Genomic DNA, 22,817 nt, shown 5'->3' on the forward strand with positions numbered 1-22,817 from the left:
AAAGCTACAATTTAGTTAATTTTATATTTAAATACTTACTAATAATATGAATAGTAAAAACTAAAAACGTGAATGATAGATGAGCACCACCTTTAGTGCCCTTCTTAGAAAAACACCCCCTTCAAAATAAAAAATGCCCACAAAGGGGTGATAGTGCTCATGTTGGGAATCACTGTTTTATTGTATTAAAGTTTAGACTTAAAGTACCTTTCAACTTTCACACAAAATAACACTTTATGTTTAAAAAGTAATATATACAGTTTTTGATGACAATACTGACGACAATACAATTGCGGATTTTAGTATTTTACCATTTTGTGTTAATGTTATTTGTTATTATGTATTCTCACTTTCAAACTTTATTACGCTTTATTATTTATCAAACACTCATTGCTTTTAAGAAGGTAATTACTTTTTTAAATGACTTCTTTTATTTTTAATTTCATATTCTGAAACAAAATAATATTTGGAGTATTTCGGTGCATAAATATTGAATTTAGTATAATGTACCTACAAATAAAAATTCATTTACTTTTGATCTTCTCAAGTAGGTATAAATTAGATTAAATTTTCTACCTAAAACAACCCTCAAAGTAAAATTTATAAAATTTCAAAAACTGAAGATTGATCCAAAATTAAAAAATATACACATTATTGTAGAGCCAATACATTCAATGACACATTTATAGGAGGCACATGGAGCTTGTGCCCCCCTCCCCTTTGACTGTACCAATTTATACATAATACTTTTATAGTTACTATGGTAACTAGTAACAGGTATAAAACCTAAAGACGTTGTAAATACATTTGCTATTAAACATTTGAGGCATATTCAGCCATTATAATTTTACCTATATACTTTTAATTTTTTTATGTATAACAATAATATATACATTATACAGTATAATGATTTTTTTCAATAAATTGAATTTAAATAAGTATAAAAACAACATGTACCTGTTGACAATAGAAAGTGTATTAACTATTTTAAACTGGGATAATTTAATTATTTTTCAAGAGCATTTGTATGATTACCTACATATTTACTATTTAGTGCATTTTTTCCCCTCCATTATTTATATCTAAATACACCCTTGAATGGCTGAATATATTCATTACTTCGCTCAGAATCTAAAAGAAAATAAACATACACCATCACTATTCAAAAATACTTAATTGTGAGTAAAATTATAATGTTTCTTAGGGTAATTTGTCTTACCTTCCCTCTATTATTTGATATTATAGATAAATAATCGATACAACATATCAATACTTAAATGGTATTTGTAAGATATTCATTTGATTTGGATAGTAATCATTCTGACCACTAGGCAGTGGGGTTTTCTAATTTTCCACCGACTAATCAGATAAAAATCATTTACTATTCATTGGTTGAAAAAAAGCCATTTTTCATTACTTGAATCGTCAATGATAATTAAACTTTTGATGCAGGCATTACAAAAATTCTACTTACAATTTTTCAATTTTTTTGATTCATTAAATATTAATTATGTAACTCCCTAAACTAAACTAATACATATATAAAATACATGTATTTAGTACTATGATGAAGAAAAAGTCATTTAATGGTGAAAAGAGAATTGACCAGCTTAGATGTTGATACAATGACACCCCTAAATAAGAAACTCAAATGGTATAAAAAGTTATGGTTACACAAAGAAAAAACTATTTTAATAGAAAAGCCATATCTACTAAAATTAAATTTGATGAATGTTTAGACCTTATACTAATAGACTGGCCTTTTGTAGATGTAGAACAATCATAGGTAGAGGGCGCTCTTCGTGTGGGACTTGTGACTGCACAATAATTAATAATAATATTAATATTATACATAATATAATGACAACACTGATATTATGTAATGATGTTATTATACTGTATATTACAGCAGTATATCTGACCGGTTATTACTACAGCTACTTTATATTCTATACTTCTATAGGCAAGGCCAGTCTATTATTATAAGATTTATGGTGGACACTGAACAACTATATTATAATTTTATTATGAATCAAAAATGTCAACTAATTTTTTATTTATAATCGATAACACATATTGATACATTAAAATAGTAACTAAAAATATCATTTTGAAATTTAAAAAAATAATAAAATAAAATTTTAATGTTTTATTAACAGATACAAGGGCACATAACTAAGTTATTTTAATATAAAAAAAAATCTAGCCTGTAGAATATGGAAAGTGTATGTGTAGTACAAAGAAAAGTAATAGTAAATAAAGAAATGTGACACCAATAGGTATAGTTAAATAGTAGAATAAGTATTATAGTATTATACACATCTTAATATGGGTTAACATTTTAGTAACAAAGGGAAAGAAGGAAACTTTTAGCTGAGTCCATTCTTATTTCTTTATTATGTTAAACCTTGATACATATAATCATGTATATTATAAAATGACTATATAAAAAAAAGAATAACCAATTCAATTTATAATTAATTTTAATAAATAAAAAAAAATATAACAATTATATATTATACATCTGTATAATTAAAATATATCACCTTTTAAGACAAAATATATTTATGAATACAAATTTATTTAGAAGAATAATATTTTAAAAACAATTTTAAAAATTTAATTAATAAAAAAATTATAAGTACATGTTTATTGAATGAATGGAAATCAATTTAAAATTTAAATACATACATATTCATAAAATTTAGCTAGTAATTTATAAAAGTAGGTAATCTAGATAATTAAGTATCTTTTTTAAAGTCTAAATTGTATCTCATAATATCAATGTCTAATAAAAAATAATTTTTGAAAAATACAGTTTAACTTAAAATACAAGAAATCCCATAACTAAAATAAAATGTAATGTATAAGTAAAATTATTAGATTTAGGCACTGATGACTAGACTAGTAGTCATAAAATAATATTATTTTATTTTAAATGATGTATAAAAGTATTTGCAGAATGTAACTATTAAGTTTTAGGTTCAAAATGTATACCAAATTGAGGTCCAGTATATGGAGCTGTATCGCTCCAATAATCTCTAGGATCTGATACAATGGCTAATTTTATATCTTTAGATATATTTACTTCTTTAAAGTACCTGCAACATCTTTTACCTACTTCTGGAATATCGGTTTTATATGGAGGAGCTAATATGTCAACAAATGCAGCTGGACCATCAATAGTATCCACTTGATGAATATTTCCTTCTACTGGACACAGCACACATGGATCATCTGTTTCTCCAACAATAATTGGGGCTAGTTTTATTGCATTGATGTTACAGTCGCTGTAAACATAAAACTATTAAGTACAAACTTAAAAATATAATAATATTTTACCATCACAATTACTTTAATTGGCTGTAATCTTTATCCACGGGTGTATAGCTTTGCACTTTGACTTTACCATAAATAACTTTTAACACACCATACATGTAAGGATGATCATGTAAAGGAATTTTAGCACCATCTCTCAACACAAACACTCCAATTGATACATTTTCATCTTCAAACACTTCAATGTAAGTAACAGGAGCTTGATGACGGCGTATAAATGTGGATCCAGACAATTTATCCAGATTGTTGTTCAATTCATATGTATCCCATCGCAATAATCTAAAGTCTAAGCCGATTGACCGTGCATCCAATTCATTGGCATTACGTTTCAATTTAATCAAATTATCATGAAATGCCTTTGATGTATATGAACCAGAAAAAGTGGTTATAGCTTGTTTAATAACACATTCGATTTTTGATGTCATAATATCCGATGCACACAATTCAACTAAAATATAATGTTAAAATTTTAACTTTTAAAAAAATAATAATGCGTACATAAACTACGCTCGAGAACATAAGACTGATTTGAAAATTTTTTTTTGTTGTTGAACGAACAGAAGAGAACATGTAAAATTCCGTTAAGTTACATAAAGTTTTATAATTTTGGTTTTTATCAATTAATATTTCAAATTTATTTTATCTACTAAAATGTAACTTTATCACAGAATATTCCGTGTCTTATTCTCGTAACATCTTATCAATACGCAATTATTAATCTTCCAATCTCTTTTTGTTTAATCTATGGTGAAACTAATTAATAAATATACGCATTTTCCCACGGTCAAGTGCAGGTTTCACCGCAGAGTAGATGAAAATATGAAATTAACAAAAGTCGTGTCGTCAATGATTAATTATTGTCTATAAGAGTAAAATTAAGGATTGTGAGAAGAAAAGATCTAAAAACTTGAAAATATTATCTAGAACATCTTACCACCTCAGATTTTTTTGATATTTCGATTTTGAAGCAAATTTTTGATACTTTTAAATCGTAAAAGTTCATGCCATTCATAACACAATTTTTCATTTCGTTCTAATACTTAAATCAGTTAAACATTTTGTAAAAAGATGATTTTTTTTTAAAAAACTTTAAAATAAAAGTTATACTAATTTAATCATTAATCAATATTGTTCGTTTTTCATATTTACCTGGCAGTACATTGTGGAACGCAATAGCCAAAAGGATTTATGTTTATACTTAACTATTAATTTTATTTAGCACAAAATATATGTTGTTTTTTTTAAATGTACGTTTAATATCAATGATGATTAATAAGCAGTAATTTTGTTTTTAAAAAATAAAAATGTAATACATTTTTATATCAACCATGTTAATATTATAGCGCGCCATTTCAAATAGTTCATAACACTGTCAATAGAGGTCAGACCTTTCATGTTTGTTTAATATTAACCACGGCTAAAGCTGCCGCTGTGCTATATATATATATTTCGGCATAAGCATAAGCACAAGAAAATCAATAATCATATAATTGTCTAATGTCTAGATAAATAAGATAATAGGTACACCAACTTTACTGACTACACCGTGTTATTATTTTATTTTATACACCGGTGTCTCTCGCTTAGGCTCTAGCTTGACTTTTGGCTCGTTAATCGTTATGAATATAATTACTTAAATATTAATGATTTGGTCTTAAATTCATGATGTTTATATTTAGTTATCTATGGTTCATGGTAATGTAAAATCACTAAATACAAGATTATAAGTATAACATGAAAATAGTTGTCAAATTATGACTGATGCTATCACTGTTTTTTAAGAGTTCATTCTGATTTTATTCATTTTGTGGATTTACTACAGTCCTACAAGCGATGGTGTTTCTTTGATACTAACTTCTTAGGCAATTCAGCGTGCATAAAAGCTGCGGACGACCATGGTTCAGTCTAGATTGCAACAGTGTATTGCATGTGTGTGTCTCAACTGCGGTTCATCTTTATTCTTATTCTAGACTAAATCATAATATAGTTATACTGCAATAAAATATTAATTAACATGGACTATCAAGATCAAATTAATAGTGTGAGTAATGATTATTCTTGATACATTAACACAGTTTTGTATCATATTATAGTTAATTAATAATTTTGAGTCTATAGTAAAATCATTTTTGGATACACTTACTTTAATTAGTTTTAGTAAATTAACTATGTAGCTTAATATAAACTATAATGTTAAAAGCTCAATTCAATTTTATCTCAAAATCAATTAAGCATTAAAAAGTAAATATAAATATTTCAATATACCTAATTTTAGATGACATTTTGTCAAATAAAAAAGATAAATTATTTTAATTATAAAAAAATGAAGCTGAAGTTATAACTGTTAATTTATGTATAAGCAAAACAAATGTTTTACAGTGTGTATAATTTTTAAACAAATGTAATATTAATGCATAATTTTCAGATAAACAATGCATCAAAAAAAAAATCATCCAAACATGAAAAGAATTTTCACAGAGATATAAATCATGATAAAATAATTTCATTTAACGCTATATTGAACCAAGAATTTTGTGTTGAGGACGAAAATAATGAACTGTACCTTAATAATTTATCCATTGGGGACTTGAATAATAAAGTTAAAAAGTATAATACATTATACTTGGAAAATGTAAGAATTATTTAATTTAACATTTTGCAATACATACTTGAAAATAAATATTTTTGTGTAGAAAATCAATATGCTTAATGCATTTGATATAGATTTAATCAGTTGTGTACAACAAATGGTAAAGAGATCAAAAGAGACAAATATTTTGGTAAATTTGATACTTAATGAACATAATTATTCCATTTTGTTTTGTTAAATAATTGTTTTTTTTTTTCATAAACAAAGGAAATTAGTAATACATTTGATGCCATTAGTAAAGTGTACTCATGTAGAGTTGACGATATTTGGATAACAGGAAATAAATTAATCAAAGAATTTTTGTCAGAAATAAAAAATAAAAAGTTTGTTAAAGAGAATGAGACCAAAATAAAACAAAAATATAGAGTATATTTTAAATATTTATCATTCAAATTACTGTAAGCTTTTAATAATTTAAATTTTTTTAATTTAAATTTTAGAAAAAACTAATGTTAACAACAGCAGATAAATTATGCTGTAAAGAAACCAAAATGTTACCAAAAATAAATTATTTAAGAGTTGATTTTGATAGTGATATCATTGACTATTCAAAACCTTCAAGAATATTAGTTAATAAGTATTCTAATAAGCCCTATTGGCCAGAGTACAGTGTTTCTAAAAATGTTAAAGTGAATGAAAATCAAGAAGAAGTATATGAAATGGAAGATGTTAGTTGTAAGTATAATATGCAAAATTATTTTAAATTGATTTAGTTGTAATATTTAAAAATATTATTTTATTTAAATTCAAGTGGGGATGGATTGCATACACATATAATCAATCAAAAATATCAGAAAAGTAGACTTATTTTTAAAAGGTGCAGTCACTACTCACTAGTACATAAAACATTTAATGTTTGAGGTAGAGAAAAAAATTTTATGTTAATAAAAGGTATTAAGTATTACCTTCATTCTAATTATGAACTTGTATGTCTGAATGAAAAATATAAGGTAATTTAAAACTATAGTCGGGTCACTGAGAGAGCGCTTCTGGGCGGAGACCAAAATTTGTCCGGTCTCACGCATTTCCACCACCAAACCCTCCAAAAACACTGGCCACCGTCAACACGACAACACGTGTCGTCGCTCTGCCTCCACCTGTCTATTTGTATTACAGACTTCTATATATATTTCTATACAGAAATCTGACATCTGTGATTTGTATGTGCGAAAAAGTAGCTCTCTTTCAGTGGCCCGAATATAGATATTATCTAGTTTTAAATTGCTTATAAAAAAAAAAAAAAAAAAACAATAACATACAATTAACTTTTTTTATAATAATAAATAAAAATTGGTGTTGGAAATACCTAAAAATAATATATATTGCTATTCATTTAAATGTTTTTTCAATCATTTAATGTTTTCATATATATTATTCAATATTACACATTGGAAATTAGTATTAAATAGTATATTATATAATATTATGCATAGAAAAGAAAGACTACTTATTCCAAATAAATATCTTGATTTATATTTTAAATCATAAATATTACTAACCATCAATTAGTATTGATATTTGGATAATTGTGACAAATAATTAATGTATTAATATAAAAAAGCTGTGGAAGTTGCTTTATTTCAAAGAATCTATGATGTTTACCTTGTTCATGATGTAGGACACAATAATATAGTAATGAATGGTAGAAATTTGGATTCAGTGATAAATGTTTCTGAGCGGCCTTTATTTCTAAGTATATTTTATATAACTATTAAAAATTTATTTTTCTGTCAGTAGTGTGGTTAAGTGAATTATTTTTTTCTAATAACAAATCACATGTGTTATAATATTTTTTTATGTAATATTACTAACTGTTATTCATGTATAAGTCAACATAGACATATCTTAAATAATTTAGTTATGTTTGTTCTATCATAAAATGATAGCTTAAAATGATTTATGCTCAACTTTAATTTTTAATTTCCAATAAAAAATAAACATATGAGGTTCCTTATATTACATTTTGAAATTTTTTTACTTACAAAAATTTTATTATACCTTTAGAAATTAAAACAATAAAACGTTAAAATGTTTATAATGATATAAATATTTAATCATTTGGTTGTATTCTTGCCTAGATATATACATTTTTTTATTAAAACAAAATAAAAAAATTCTTATTTTTTCTATTATTTTTTAAGTACTTGGAATTGTTTACTTTTCACCACTAAAATACTAACTAAATACAATCTTTATCAGAAACCACTTTTGTTGTCCAATATTGAAACATTTGGTATTCTTGTCATATGCGGTCTACTATATGTTTTTATATTTAATTAAAATATCATGACATATAGGTAGATATATAGAATATCATAAATATCTAAAAAAAATAGTTATCAGAAAATATTTATGTTATGATTTGATGTCTCTTATAAAACATGCAAATGAGTCATCACTCGTCTTCAAAATTTTTTCACTATTCTGCTAAAAACATATGAATATATTTTTTAAATAAATCAATTTTCTCTTTCAAATGTATACATTTTTTGGAAAACAATTAACATAATTACTAAAAACTTTGATAAGAATTAAGATTAGTTGTCGACTTGTTAGAAATGACTTGGTTTATGCGTGAACGATAAGTATATGGTAGACTGCATACAACAAGAATAGGTACTAAGCTTTTTACTAAAAAAAGTTCTGTTTAATAAGTTATTATATTGTTCACATTTTTATTTGCATTATAGTTTTAATTGAAAATGGAAAAATTTGTCCTCCATATCATAAATTTATAGCTGAATGTGATGAAAGTACTAATTTTGATGATGATACTGACCAGAACAAATTAGACAATATTCTTACACATTTTAATCAAGAAACATCTAAATTTTGTGCTAACAATTCTGAAGAAATTGATGATTCAATGGAAGTAGATTTATGTGAACCAAATTCAGAAATAATAACACCTACAGATTTTGGATCATCTACTCACAATAACAGAGTATTTGGTAGACAAGATAATTTAAGTAAGTGCATTATTGTTATATTTATTAAAAATGTATATGTTTTTTGTTATTTATTAAGACTTTTTATTTTACAGATTCTTTATCTCAAACATTACAAATGGTGGATACAACAAATAGTAGTGATTATACATTCTTTAATCGTGAAAAAATGTCTTACTTTAAATGTTCCAATCACTGGAATGAGAAATTCAAAATGATGACAATTAACAGTAATTTTTTTTTCAAGTATATTGTTCATTGATATACATGCATATTCTATAAATTACTGTCATTAGGTAAACAGAAAGCAATGCATATTAAGTCACGTATAGCTCAAACATCTCAATTACAATCTCAAAATGATGTTTCTGAATATCAATATAACAAATCAAAAGCTATAAAATTTAAAGTTGATTTTTACTCTGATAACTCAACAATATTGAAAAATATTAAATTAAATTCTGGTAAAAATCAATGTAGTTACTTTAAATGGAAACCAAGTAATAACTTAATTACTTCATTTGATCAATCAAATATTAGGCCTATCAGACAGTTAGTACTTTATTGAAAACTATGATAGTAGTATCCAAAACTTACCATATTTTTGTTCATTGCAGATTAGAATGTTGCAAGTATATAAATATGGTTCCTAACTGGTATAAAGATGAATTTCAGGAATTAAATATTAATACAAATCCAAATATATTGTTCTTGTTTCCAGAAAGAAATATTGAAAGCAACAGTTTATTGGTATACATTTTTTTTTAATTTATCTATTTTTTTTTAACCAATATTAAATTATGTTTAGTTAGATGAAGTTCCAGTAGAGAATACAGACTATAATGACCAAGATGTCATGGATACCGAGTGTGAAAACGAGAAAGATGAAATGATGACTGAAATAAATAATGGTGACAATTTAAAAATAGCTTTGAGTAAAAAAAATACACAAGATAATGCTTTTGAAGTAAGTTATTTAAAAACATATTTTATTACACACAAAAGCTATTAATTTATTATATTTATTAAAACTTGTTTTTAAGGAGTACCCTACTAGTAATTCTGGATACATAGATATGCATGAACTTAAAAAATATATTATGAATATTATTAAACCAAATGGTGAGGAAACAATAAATATTTCATTTGCAGATATAATATTAAATTTGCCAAAAATATTGCCGGAAAATATGAAAGAAAATATAAGTGTATCTGTTATATATGTTGCTTTATTGCATTTATGTAATGAATACAGTTTATGTTTAGAAAACAAAAATGATGAAATTTTAATCTCTCAGAGTTCTGTAAACAATGAAATATTAGAATAAGTTTTTTGTTTTCTGTCAAATATTATTGTATTAAATTTATAATAAAAGTACCACTGAATAACCCTACTTCATAACTATTTAATATTAAATTTGTTTAGCTTGATCAGTAGAATCTTTACTTGTTTGGACATTCCAATGATAGATAGGATTTTAAATGTGCTAAAGCACTTGATACTTAAATGTATATCTTCTGTTAGTTTCCCAAAAATACTAATGTAAATAATTAGTAAGTGCCCAAAGCTCTATGAGTGCCTAATCTAGTGTCTACCTTAGATTACAAGTATAAATGAAGTATGTGGGCTTATATAAGATATTGTGTGTAAATTTATATTTTTGAAATTAATAACTATTGTAAGAATTTCAAAAGGATATTCAACAACAAATTTATAAATGTTTTTTTTTTTTTATTATCATTATTGTATTTTATTTATTGATTTATATGTATTCGATGTATTTTATGATGTATTTACAAAAAATCAAATAAAAACATCTTTTAATCATTTATTTAAAATATTTTATCGCTGGAATTCAAGAATAGAAGATTAAAACATATATTGCCTAAAATAAAATCATAATTTTTTTTTTTTACACAATACAATTTATTTATTCTAGGATTAATAACCCTTCACCCCCCATCAAATAAAAAATAATTAAGTACCAAATAGATGAATAGATGAATTTTCTATCATAGACATATTATTAAGAAATATTTGATCAATTAAAAATATTTAATACTAAATAAATAAAAATTTTAATGTCTATATTGTTACTAAAGCCACTTCCATTAAAAAAAAATCAAAATCAACACACTTTTATAACTCCAAAAGATGATGGTAGACAGAAAATAACACACATTATTGTAAAATCATTAAATTGATTGGTCTACTCAAAATCTTAAATTATTTTTGTAAGTATAGAATGGACAAATGGAGTATACTGTATGTCATTTACATAATAAAAACAACAAAAGTAGAAAACAAATATTACTTTTCACTTACCTACACAGTTAGATTAATTAATTTTTTTTTAAATTAAATTTTATTAACTTAACATTTTACTGATTGTGAATGTTTCTGATAGGTATTTTAATTGATCATTCAACCTTGACACCCCGAAGAATATTGTATGCCTGATATACAAACTAAATTCAGCTCTCGGCTCCTGTCAAAATAATTATTGATTTGTTTAAGTTTGTAATGGAAGCATATTTACTTTTCTACCCTCTACATAGGTAAAAACAAACAACAATAAACACATTCAATACATGCATGATGCATTGTCCAACTGTCCAAAAAATAAAATGTATACAAATTATACAATTAGCTTAAATCCAGTCAGTAGTATTGGACTAAAATTCAATTATATCTATAATATTATATTATTTAACAATCCTATGAAAAAAATAGTAATACCAAATACTTCATCAAAAAATTGTTACATTTACATATATATTTAGTATTTAAATATAAGAATATAGATGTCTAATTATTTTTGTTGTCGTATATTTTTGGAAATTTGAGTATTATAAATAGTTAGGAACATCTACTTAGATTCTACATGTCTTAAATTATTATGATTTTTAAAAAAACCAATGCATCATAAACTTACTTATAGATAAGTATTTGTTGTATAATAAAATATGTATCTGAGGTACAACCTCAGATTCTATTATTTAAATTTAAAATAATAAAAATCCTAAAATATACATAAATAAGTGGATAGTACGGTTTACTCAAAGTATAGTTATTCACACTGTAAATCAAATTAAGAATAGAAGTAACTACAAAACAAATTATTTTTGATTCTTATTTATAACTAATACTAGGGAATAGGGACGAGACAAATTGTTCTAAGTACCATGATTGTAATTTGAAATGTTGTATATGATTTAAATAAATTTATTTTATCATGGTGTTGAAGTTGAATGAAAATCTGTTTGGCTGAGCACCACTTTTAACAAATGATCATGGATAAAAGTAATGTTTACAACCCCCTAATGACTCACCTAAAAATAAGAGTTCGTTGATTGTTCATGCCATACAAAGGACGCTATGCATGCATTTCTTTCATTTCACGAATCGCTATTCTTTCTAATTCCTATTCACTATTCGGTTCTGACCGAATAGTTGTTTTACTATCAATTATTGTATTATGACTATTGTTCTGGATTGCCAAATATTTATCTTCATAATGAGCAAATTGCCAGAAACAAACATCAAAACCAAGTAAGTCCCATTGATAGTCATGCGTTTCTGTACTGCGATCAACAGATGACAATACAATTGCGGATTTTTTAATATTTTACCATTTTATTTTAATGATATTTGTAATATGGTACTGCAGGGAAATGATACCTTTAAAGTTTAAAATTTTCTGTCATATCTTACATTTAGTATTAATATTTATTAGAAATATAATTGTATATTATAATATGGCCTAAAAATGTTTATAAATAACTGTAAAATAAATAAGTATATTTTTATCAAACTATTTTATTAAAATTTTAAAAATTTCTATTTTTTTATGCATTAAGTATCTTTTTTATGAGCAATTTCTTATACCAATAATCTATGAAATTATTCATTTTGGATTAGTTTTATAAACATTTGTATGTCTGATATATGATTATCTTAAAATAATATATATTTTTTTTTTACAATTTATTCTAATTACAATTAACTTTTTTTAAATAATATGTTTACATATTTATTTACAATATTAAGATATTAATATTATAATTTTATTAAGATATAATTTTTCAGGTGATGTTTACAAGTATTGAATTATGATACAGATTTTAATTACTTTCTTCAGAATCAGTTTCAGGATAGTCAATGACTTTACGTGTTTTTTCTTTAATAACATTGTGTTGCCTTTGATATATTCTGAATACACCTTTTACTGTAATGTATACTAGTCCTCCCTGAAATAAAAATATGAACATAATCAATGAAAATTTACACTCATTACAATTTATAAAATCCTAACCAATATTGTTTTTTGTAAGTATGAATATGAACTATTGTTAAATAATAAATTTCCAACTACAGTGGCAGTAGTTGGCAATAGAAGTGCAGCACAAAGAGTAGTTGTTGGATTAACGACTGAATTGAATTGGACTGTATTAGCTGAACTATTGATAGGTTCACACCTAAAAACAACACAAATATGATTTATAATTATTTCTGTAACACCATAAAGATAAGTTAAATATAAATGGTTTACAAAAATGAAGGCATGATGGTTCTTAACAAGGGTATGTGTGAAGTATATCGTTGCACAAATAATAGTAAAGTTTCTTCCCAATTGATAGTTTTGCATAAAATTAGACTGAGAGGTATTGATGGCAACACCAAGAGCAACATATATGAATCTGTATTCTCCATCATTGTTATAGCTTCTCTTTCACCCATTACCTAAGAAACCTTCAAGTTTAACTTCTATAAAATTAAATTTATTTTCTATTAGAACAAACCTGCATCATGGTTATTGCTCCATAAGAAGCTGCAGACCAATAAAGAGTGCTGACCACAACACCAGCAGCCAAAAAAGGACATAACTGATTAGCTGTTTTATCAAGTTTGTTTAATATGCGAACTAAGCAATCTGTAAATTTTAATAGCAACATATTAATTAAATATAATTAAGATATATTTTGAATCAAGTATAAAAATTAAAAAAAGTTCTGCTGTACAGAAGATGTTGAGTGTACCTTAGCACAGAGTAAGTCTTTGTGTATGAATTAAACTTGAATTCATTGATAAATTATTACATGATATGAAAAATGATTTTACGGTCTATCAGTGAATATTATCATGTATATTTTATAATATAATTATATAAAGCATTTTATTTTACCAATAGTAATACGTTAGGTCAAATAAATAAATGTTTATTCACTTATGTTTGAATGTATTTAAATTAAAGTGAGTTATCCAAAATAGAACATTTAATTCATGTGATATTAATATTTTTTATAGCAGAAAAATGTACAGATACTGAATTGAAAATATTTTTTTTTCACTTACCTTACAAAATAAAAATTTTTTTGTTTTAATAAAGTTTTAATGCAAAATCTAAAAAACTTACTGACTTCATCATACACAATAATATATTGTGTATGGCACTGAGGACAATGTGCTTTAATACTAAGATTTTCTTTCAGTTTTTCATCAACCCAACGTTGAACACAACTCTGATGAACCTAAAATAGGTAACAATTTTATAATATATTAATCAATAGCTGTTGACAATACATTTTTATAATTTGATTGAACAAATCACAGGTAAATAAAATATTAATTGCTATAAATATTTCTATGATAGGTACATGGTATGTTCAATATCTATGTAGAAAATGACAAACAGCATCCTTATTACTGTGACAGGAAGGAAACCTTGAATAACCCAGCAATCATTTGACACTCGCCTACATTCAATTAGTTTTTTTTTTAATAGTTTTATCATTTCTTTCTTCGATATAACTCACCTTATAAATTAATTGTCAATGTGGTTAACTTATTCAAATCAATTAAAATGGGATAATTTTTAAATTTTGCAAGTGAAGTGTTAAAAAATAGAATTTAATAATAGGTATAAAATTAAAACCAAATAATATTTTATAGTATGATAATCAGTCTAATTTTGGGAGATCAAGTATTAAGTTTACATGTACAGTAAAACATATGGTGGTTTGGGATAGAAGGCATTTTAGGATAATTTTTAATAAATTAATATAAATTTTATTTTATTTTGCTTTTAAAATAAGGTCTGTTTCTATGGAGGCAAAGCTAACCGATCAAATTCATTGAATTTTGACCAAATTAACATATATTACTATTATATAAAAAATCATTTTAAGTGCTTACTTAAAATTTTCATTTCTTTGTTCTTATCATACATTTATATCTATTAGAAATTATTGAATATTTAAACATAATATCTCAATATTAAAATTGTAGTGTGACTATAATATTATAGTTTAAATTAAAAAAATTTCAGTAGAACATACACTGCATGATAAATATTTGTGGACAAGATCAATACAAATATTAAAATGTAATAAAAAATTACCCATCGTGTAGAACCGCGACATTTACACGGTGACACCCAATCTCTGTTAGTTTCATATTCATCTTCATCGGTACCAAAACAAACCCAACAGTGTTTTTGTCTAAAATAGAGTAATAAACATATAAATATAATACTTTAACCTATATTAATACCAGAGATAGAATGAACAATATAAAATTAATACTAGATTATACAATTTGTATACTTAATTTTTTTTTTTATTAAAATAGAAAATTTACAATTTCTAGAATGTGTACAATAAGCAAATAAGATATTAATGACCTCTCAGATATATACTATATATACTTAAAGTGTTAGGTTTTTATGAAATAAATGGTATGAATATAAACAGAACCAATTAAAATGATTACTTACAATATTTAAATTATTAATTAAAACTTATTAATAAATGATTAATGTCTTTGAGTTTGATTTGATGTACATTATTTATTATTAATTAAGTTCATGTAAAAATATTTTAAATTGAAACGTCAAGTAGAGTTCATTCCACCTCTAATAATCAAACATTATAAATTTACTCAGATGATTCTTGACTGCAGGAAGATGAATGTTGGCCGATATTTTCGTTTTCCATTTTAAAAGATCTTAACTAAGTGATTTAATTAATAAATTAATTCAAGTGTATAATTTATAAATTTATCATTCTATAAAAAATAAAATTAATCAGTTAATTTGCGAAGAGACAGCTGTGAATATCCAAAACACCTAAAGTACTAACATATATGTGCTAATAAATTAGTACCTATTAAAAGTAATAATACAATTAGACACTAGGTTTAATATGCAAAGTACCTACTATTATAGTACTGTGATAGATAACAAAACGTAGTTTGTCTGCGGTAAATAATGTCGAACATTATTAGAGGAATTGTTGATCAATTGTTCATAAAAACACTGAGTAATAGCAGTTATCAAATTTTTTTATCAACAGCTGCTGTTGCCCAATCGGAGCTCCTCGCTATAACTCAGTAACCACTAAACATACACCGTACACAACCAATAGTTATAAAAAAAACGTATCCCGAAACAAAATAAACTGTACGAAATTACTTTTTACGCAACGATTACCTGAAGTGTTCGAGGTAAGGACGTTAATATTATGTCACTCTGCTAATTTTATTAAGAGGTTATTAAGAGGACGCATTACCCGCATATTATGTTGTCTCCGTGGGCATGGACCAATTGCTTCTAAAACTAAATTTTTATTTTAGGATCAGTGTACCAATTGCGCTATTTATATTTTACGGTCAATATACCAATTGCGCTTGTATTCAAATTTGCCTGATATTTATTGATCAACTGATTACAGGCTAAAGTGACAGGTTTTAATATACCTATTTTATAATTTTATATTATGTGAATTATAATATTATTATGTATCTATATTAATACTCCCAAAAATTATTTATGTGTTTATATTTTTTTTTATTATATTTATAATTATGATTTAATTTTGAATAATTGACGATCAAACTTGTGACCGGTTAGTGTACCTATTAATTTATTTGTATTTTATATTTTCTTAAATCAGCATGTTATTATTGTACTTCGTGCCTCTTGGTGACCAAATTAATTATTTTAATGTAATCACTAATCATCCTGTTATACTTATGAATTATGATTATATTTTCCTTTTCTCGTGGTGAAGAAATATATTATTCTAAACTGTAATGCCATACTCAAATTATTATTTAAAAAATTATTATTAACAAGTTAACACAGTTTTACAAGTGCGCAACATATCAAATTTACGCTCAGCAGATGGCTTTTAGCTCTGTTAGTTTAAAAATTAGAGATAATAGATTTATTATGAAACTTAATGGTAAGAACATTATCTGTGTTTGTATGTTGGTTTTTTATAATAGTTCAATTATTCAGCAAGCTATGCGTAAATTAAAAATGTTCATAACTTGCTTAAAAACTGAATAATTGTGAAAACTCAACATACAAACACAGATAATATTCTTATCCAAAAGTTTCATAATAAGTCGATTCATTCTAATTTTTAAACTAACGGAGCTAAAAGTGATCTGGTGAGTATAAATTTGCTATGTTATGCACTATTGTTAGACGGAGACAACATATGCGGGTGTTACGTCCCCTTAACAATTGTATTATTCTGGGAGCAACTGTCATCAAGTGCCTTGGTTAGTTTATCGTCCTTTCCAGCCCCTAGTCGAATTAATAAATAAATGTTTTAAATATTGTAGGTAGTCTACTGCATTTGATAAACGCTTGTACAAAGTACAAACACTACGAACTACCATAAATACTCATACTAGTCATACTAAATCATTAATTACTATATGTAAAGTGGTGGCCAGTGAGTATTAGCTACCAGGAAAATATAGTATAGGTAGGTACATAAATAATATTAAATTTTATTATCGAAATTGAAGAACTTTTTATTTCAACTAATTCCAGAGAGCAGCCGCCACCCACGAGCCACGGCCTGAAAGTCTACTGGCCACTGCCGATTGAACTATAAATTACAGTATTCACTCTAAATATAAGAAGGATATCAGATATCAAATGGGTTCTATAGGTTCGAAAAAAAGTTTAGAAGTGAGTAGTATAGGTATGTTTAGGCCGTTTAGAGTTGCAACTTGCAAACTCTTTGTTAAAGAAGTATCGATAAAAATTTAACTTACTATCCACATAATGATAATATTTAATGTAACCAATAACCATATAGGTAATTAAAAAAAAGCGAATATTTTCGAAACGTTTTAAATAATATAAAAATATATACAGTATACTAGTATGTTTATAAAATTAATATACAATAAGTAACTCCAAAACCATTTAATAGGTTATATTATATTTATAGGTACGTAAGGACATTGGTTATTTTTTCAAATTTGAATAAAGTACCAATATAGATATCTATAGTTAATATTAAATACTAAAATACGTACCTATTCGAAAGAAAAAAAAGCAGGTGAATGAGTACCGCTCTGCTGTACATTAGGTTCCGCGTGGATCACTATTATATATTATAAGAGTGCTAAAATTGAATCCAATGATAGCAATCACAAAACACTATTTGAACGCAGATGATTTGTTGGCCTAGGATATAATTTTCAGTGGTTGGTGAAAAAGATGGTTTATGTTTTAATGGCTTGAATACAAAAAAATTTAAGTTCTTTTATAATTATTGTAAGCTAAACTTATGGAAAATCTTGTATTAAATTTTCAAATCTTAACTACTTATACAAAAAATTTTATGTATTAAACCTACAAAATAATTAGCAAATATTCATGATTTTGACGAATTTTCGTCAACATTTGAACTTCAAAATATGCTAATAAAAAAAAATTGTGCCTATGTATTCTTATAATTTTTTAATCACTATAAGAATAACTTATGAAGAACTTAATATTAAATTTTCAAGTATTTTTACTCGGCCAAAAAATTTTTATCTCAAAATTTCAAAAAAAATTTTCAGAAAAATCGAAAATTTCAGTTGTCTATAAATAGCTCCAAAAAAGTCAAAATATTTTGAAAATTAAATCATGTTAAGAAAATACTTATCTAAATAACTGATGAAATTTTCAAGTATCTACGACTTATACTCTTTAAATAATAACAAATATTTAAAATCGTTTGAGGATAAATCGTTAACGTTACTCTATTTCGTAAAAATTTAAAATTCAAACGCTCATAAAATTTTTTCTATAATGATGCTTCGATCTCTATAGCTTCTTGAAGAAAAACTTATGGAAAACTTAGTGTTGTATTTTTAATTCTTAGTTATAAACACAAAAAATTTTATGATTTTTCAACTTCAAAATTACTTGCAAATTTTCGCGATTTCGACATATTTCGTAAAAATTTGAACTATAAACGCTTATAAAAAAATATTGTGACTAACGATTTTTGATTTTTTTTTTAGCTACAATAAGAACAACTCATAAGGAACCTTGTATTATATTTTCAAGTTTTTTATCGACACTTCAAAAAAAAAATTCTCATAAAAATCGAAAATTTCAGTGATCTATAAATAACTCAAAAAAAGTCAAAATTTAAAGTATTTACAGTAATTAGTTTTTGAATTACAAACATATAAAAAAATTGATTTAGTCGAAAACTGGTTTTGCGTAAAAATTCCCGTTTTTCCGTCACTTTTTTTTTGTTATTCTTGATTTCTTGGAAAACTGTTGAAAAATTTTACTTTTGACCTCTATAGTGCACCAAAGATATTAGGATATTCACTTTGCCTTCGTAAACCACCCCCCAAGTTTGAAATTGAAGCATTATTTCGACTATAGTTATGCTGTAGTGGTTGTACACACACACACTCACAAACACACATCATTGTAAAATCAATACATTCATCGATTCATCACTCCGTTCAGAATCTAAAATGTGTAGGTATACAAATATTAAAAACTACTTTTATAATAATTTTTATCTACATAGGTTCTGGTTCATTTTTATTATTAAAATAATAAATACATCAAAATTAAAAATATAATTAATAATACTTGAAGTATTTTAAAACAAATTATTCAATATGGAAATTAATTAACTATTAAGAAGGCATTCTCTTTCGCAGTCATTCCGTCATCGCCATGTTAGACATTTGTAAGATAGAGACAACATAGTACAGGTATAGCGTCATTTTAAGTTTTCTATATACTTGCATTATATATATATATATATATGTATATTGTATATTGTATATGTTTTAGCTATATGACGTACACAATAGAGAGGCAACGAGAGGGATTGTTTAGTTATTTTCTATTATAACTTTCGCAACGATTGTGAACCGAACCAACAACTGTATTCGATGCACCGACCACAGAGACTAGTAAGTAGATACTTACACACAATTGTTATAAAACGATATTAATTACAACCGAACTTGCAGGTAGTTTTTGAACTTGATGGTGGAATCTTACATACCTACTATGTAGAATTACCTATATATATAAATCACTTAGAATATTAATATATTTACTTAGAATTATAATATTATTACTTGTAAACTATATAAAAATTAGTTTTCACTTGTTTATTTGTACACGTACCTACATTATACATATTACCATAATATAACGTTCTAGTGACTATACTCACTAACCAATAGCCAAGCATGTTCATCCTATGTTCTTTAGTATCAAAGTTAATCAAAATTTGATTTTAGAATTTTTAAATGCACTAAAGAACCATATTTTCAAATTCTTGAGAGTTATGATTTTTTGTATGACTCATTAAAAGAGTCCTGTGTTCACCTGTGAAAATACAAACTTCTGTTTTTTTAAATGAGAACTTCTCTTTTATAATGTTCATTATTAAGTAGATTTTATTTTAAATGTTGACGTGTTAGAATCGTAATTTAAACGAGTAATTTTTGAGTTATTTAACTTTACGACCAAGTATAATAGATCCACAATATTGAGTTTGGAAAATATAGGGACTATATCTGGGTGATTTTAAAATTTTAGGGATTATATCAATTATTTGTAAAAAATATCCAAGTATAATAAATACTAGATACAAATCATACAATATTACAATTACTTTATATTTTTGTAAAATCATGTTTTAAGAATAATATAATTCTTAGTATAAACATTTTAATTACTGAGAAACTACTGGAAAGAATTTTGAACTAAGTATCTTCATTAAAATGTTTTTAAAAAATATGTTCTAAATAATTTACAATAAAAAAGCGGGATTCTTATTTGAAAAACAGAAGTTTGTATCACAACGGAATACTCCTTATTTTATTATTATTATGACGATATGTTCTTTGAGTAGATATATTTAAAAATTCCAACCATTATAATAAGAAAACACAGGAGTGATGATGCTTAATGAATCATATGATATCTTATACTATAATATTATATAATATATAGTATATTAATATTATATAATAATATATTATATTATATAGTACTATCTATAACACTATATTTATACATGTTTATATAGTTATCTATATATAACTTAAAACTTTATATAGTGTATAGATGATTTTTGCAGTTATACTATTCTATTACATTACTTATTTAGATACTATTAATGTATAATAATTATTATAATACAATACGTAGGTACTTACCTATTTTAATGTGTATATATTATATATATATATACATATAAAAATAATATATATACAAGCAATTTTATACAAAAATTAAATAGGTTACAGACTTGAAATTTATAAATATTATATTATTATTTATTAAATAGACAAACATTATGGTATAAAATAATGTAGGGTTGGTGCGCTGTTTCCCGTTGATAAGCACTTGAGCTGCAGGAGATACAAAAAACGGATATCACTCCCGCGGCACTAGTACTTAGGAACAGAATATGCGTTATTGTAGAAACATCTATTTTATAATTGAACACAAATAATAGCACAAAACTAAGATATTTTAATATTATAATTATTAATTAATTTTAAATACAATAAAAATAAAACATTATTATAAATTATACTATAAATACCTATTTATTATATTACATTACATAGGTATATTGATATAAATAGTATCTAAAATTATATTTATTGTTAAAAGAACGTAATATATCATAAGTGTACTAATTTTAAGTCATAATAATATAGATTTCAAGGGAATTATACTCGAAAGCTGTATTACTAAAATGGCATTATAGATCTACCTATACGAGTATTAAACCTATATTAGTATCGAATTTGATAACATGAAGGAGTTAAAATATTTAAAGGTTAAGTTAAAATTATGAGTTAAGTTGTATTACTTATTAAAAATTAGTAATTTAAATTTAAGGTTAATTTATAGGTAAATACGTAGGTAGAATACTACGATAATTACTTCGGAAGTATTTACAAAACTATTAAATAAAATTGAATAGGTAAACATTCCATAACAGTTAATGTAATGCAAATAAGTATGTAGTTCAGAGGATTTTAATGATTTTATGACAGTAATAAATTTAAAATATCAACTTAATATATTTAAATATAGAAAGAATTACATAAAAAAGTAAAATTATAGATTTGTTTAGAATGTTTAGATTAATAGGTATAACCATTAATATCATAAGTAACTTAGCTAGGATATTTTTTTGAGAGAGCTGTTTTAATAAATTAATTCAATTATTTTATAAAAAGTTGACAAAATACTTATAGAAATACCTATGTTATTAACTTATATTTATATGTAAACCTTTGAAAATGTAAAGAATATTTCATAATATTATGTACTCACGATTTTAATCGGTTGTTAAAATTCATATTTCTGTAATAGAAAAAAAAACAGATATTCAGCGTAAGCGCATAAATTGCGTGTAAATGGTGACAAATTTTAAAGATAGAAGATCGTATAACGTACTAAACTACTATTTTGTGATTAAACATTAAGTATGATAGATGTTACCAAACGTTTGAGCTAAGATCGACTAAACGAATACAGAACAAACACACAGTTTGTCATCCTTTAACAATTCCAACAAGC

The 22,817-nt window shown here is 24.7% G+C and overlaps 3 protein-coding genes across 6 annotated transcripts; 1 reads left to right on the top strand and 2 right to left on the bottom strand.

Moving 5' to 3' along the window:
• Positions 1–2,482: 2,482 nt before the first annotated feature.
• On the bottom strand, positions 2,483–4,660 carry LOC114124423 (2-aminoethanethiol dioxygenase). The gene is made up of 3 exons (XM_027987670.2): positions 4,489–4,660; positions 3,355–3,787; positions 2,483–3,290 (listed from the first exon to the last, which is right to left on the bottom strand). Exons 2-3 carry the CDS (start codon positions 3,762–3,764, stop codon positions 2,972–2,974), a joined length of 729 nt encoding a protein of 242 aa, XP_027843471.1. The 5' UTR covers positions 3,765–3,787; positions 4,489–4,660; the 3' UTR covers positions 2,483–2,971.
• A 166-nt stretch (positions 4,661–4,826) lies between these two features.
• LOC114124420 (uncharacterized) lies at positions 4,827–10,769 on the top strand. Its single transcript, XM_027987667.2, has 11 exons — positions 4,827–5,380; positions 5,765–5,971; positions 6,033–6,119; positions 6,197–6,355; positions 6,430–6,664; positions 8,680–8,958; positions 9,033–9,167; positions 9,234–9,489; positions 9,555–9,687; positions 9,746–9,904; positions 9,981–10,769. The coding sequence occupies exons 1-11, from the start codon at positions 5,354–5,356 to the stop codon at positions 10,263–10,265; spliced, it is 1,962 nt and encodes a 653-aa protein (XP_027843468.2). The 5' UTR covers positions 4,827–5,353; the 3' UTR covers positions 10,266–10,769.
• A 2,214-nt stretch (positions 10,770–12,983) lies between these two features.
• Positions 12,984–22,745, bottom strand: LOC114124421 (E3 ubiquitin-protein ligase MARCHF5-like). Of its 4 annotated transcripts, none has more exons than XM_050200593.1 (8): positions 22,572–22,590; positions 15,878–15,948; positions 15,339–15,438; positions 14,355–14,469; positions 13,741–13,871; positions 13,491–13,681; positions 13,254–13,416; positions 12,984–13,188 (listed from the first exon to the last, which is right to left on the bottom strand). In XM_050200593.1, the coding sequence occupies exons 2-8, from the start codon at positions 15,931–15,933 to the stop codon at positions 13,063–13,065; spliced, it is 882 nt and encodes a 293-aa protein (XP_050056550.1). In that variant the 5' UTR covers positions 15,934–15,948; positions 22,572–22,590; the 3' UTR covers positions 12,984–13,062. The 4 variants fall into 4 exon arrangements, with proteins under 4 accessions (XP_050056550.1, XP_050056549.1, XP_050056548.1 ...); XM_050200592.1 differs by lacking the exon at positions 22,572–22,590 and adding an exon at positions 16,156–17,135; XM_050200591.1 differs by lacking the exon at positions 22,572–22,590 and adding an exon at positions 16,156–17,134 and having other exon boundaries at positions 15,878–16,003.
• Positions 22,746–22,817: the final 72 nt, after the last annotated feature.

This window comes from Aphis gossypii, chromosome 2 (assembly GCF_020184175.1).
Source record: "Aphis gossypii isolate Hap1 chromosome 2, ASM2018417v2, whole genome shotgun sequence".
In the NCBI taxonomy this organism is placed as follows: domain Eukaryota; kingdom Metazoa; phylum Arthropoda; class Insecta; order Hemiptera; family Aphididae; genus Aphis; species Aphis gossypii.

What these genes read in the sequence shown, in the direction of transcription:
- LOC114124421 (XM_050200593.1), bottom strand. Translation starts at nt 15,933, where the DNA reads ATGGAAAACGAAAATATCGGCCAACATTCATCTTCCTGCAGTCAAGAA. An exon ending in TGCAGTCAAGAATCATCTGA is followed by an intron (nt 15,439 to 15,877) that starts GTAAATTTATAA and finishes ACTCTATTTTAG; the next exon opens with ACAAAAACACTGTTGGGTTT. An exon ending in ACTTACAAAAAACAATATTG is followed by an intron (nt 13,189 to 13,253) that starts GTTAGGATTTTA and finishes TTTTTATTTCAG; the next exon opens with GGAGGACTAGTATACATTAC.
- LOC114124420 (XM_027987667.2), top strand. Translation starts at nt 5,354, where the DNA reads ATGGACTATCAAGATCAAATTAATAGT. An exon ending in CAAAAGAGACAAATATTTTG is followed by an intron (nt 6,120 to 6,196) that starts GTAAATTTGATA and finishes TCATAAACAAAG; the next exon opens with GAAATTAGTAATACATTTGA. An exon ending in TGAAATGGAAGATGTTAGTT is followed by an intron (nt 6,665 to 8,679) that starts GTAAGTATAATA and finishes TTTGCATTATAG; the next exon opens with TTTTAATTGAAAATGGAAAA.
- LOC114124423 (XM_027987670.2), bottom strand. Translation starts at nt 3,764, where the DNA reads ATGACATCAAAAATCGAATGTGTTATTAAACAAGCTATAACCACTTTT. An exon ending in AAAGATTACAGCCAATTAAA is followed by an intron (nt 3,291 to 3,354) that starts GTAATTGTGATG and finishes TTATGTTTACAG; the next exon opens with CGACTGTAACATCAATGCAA.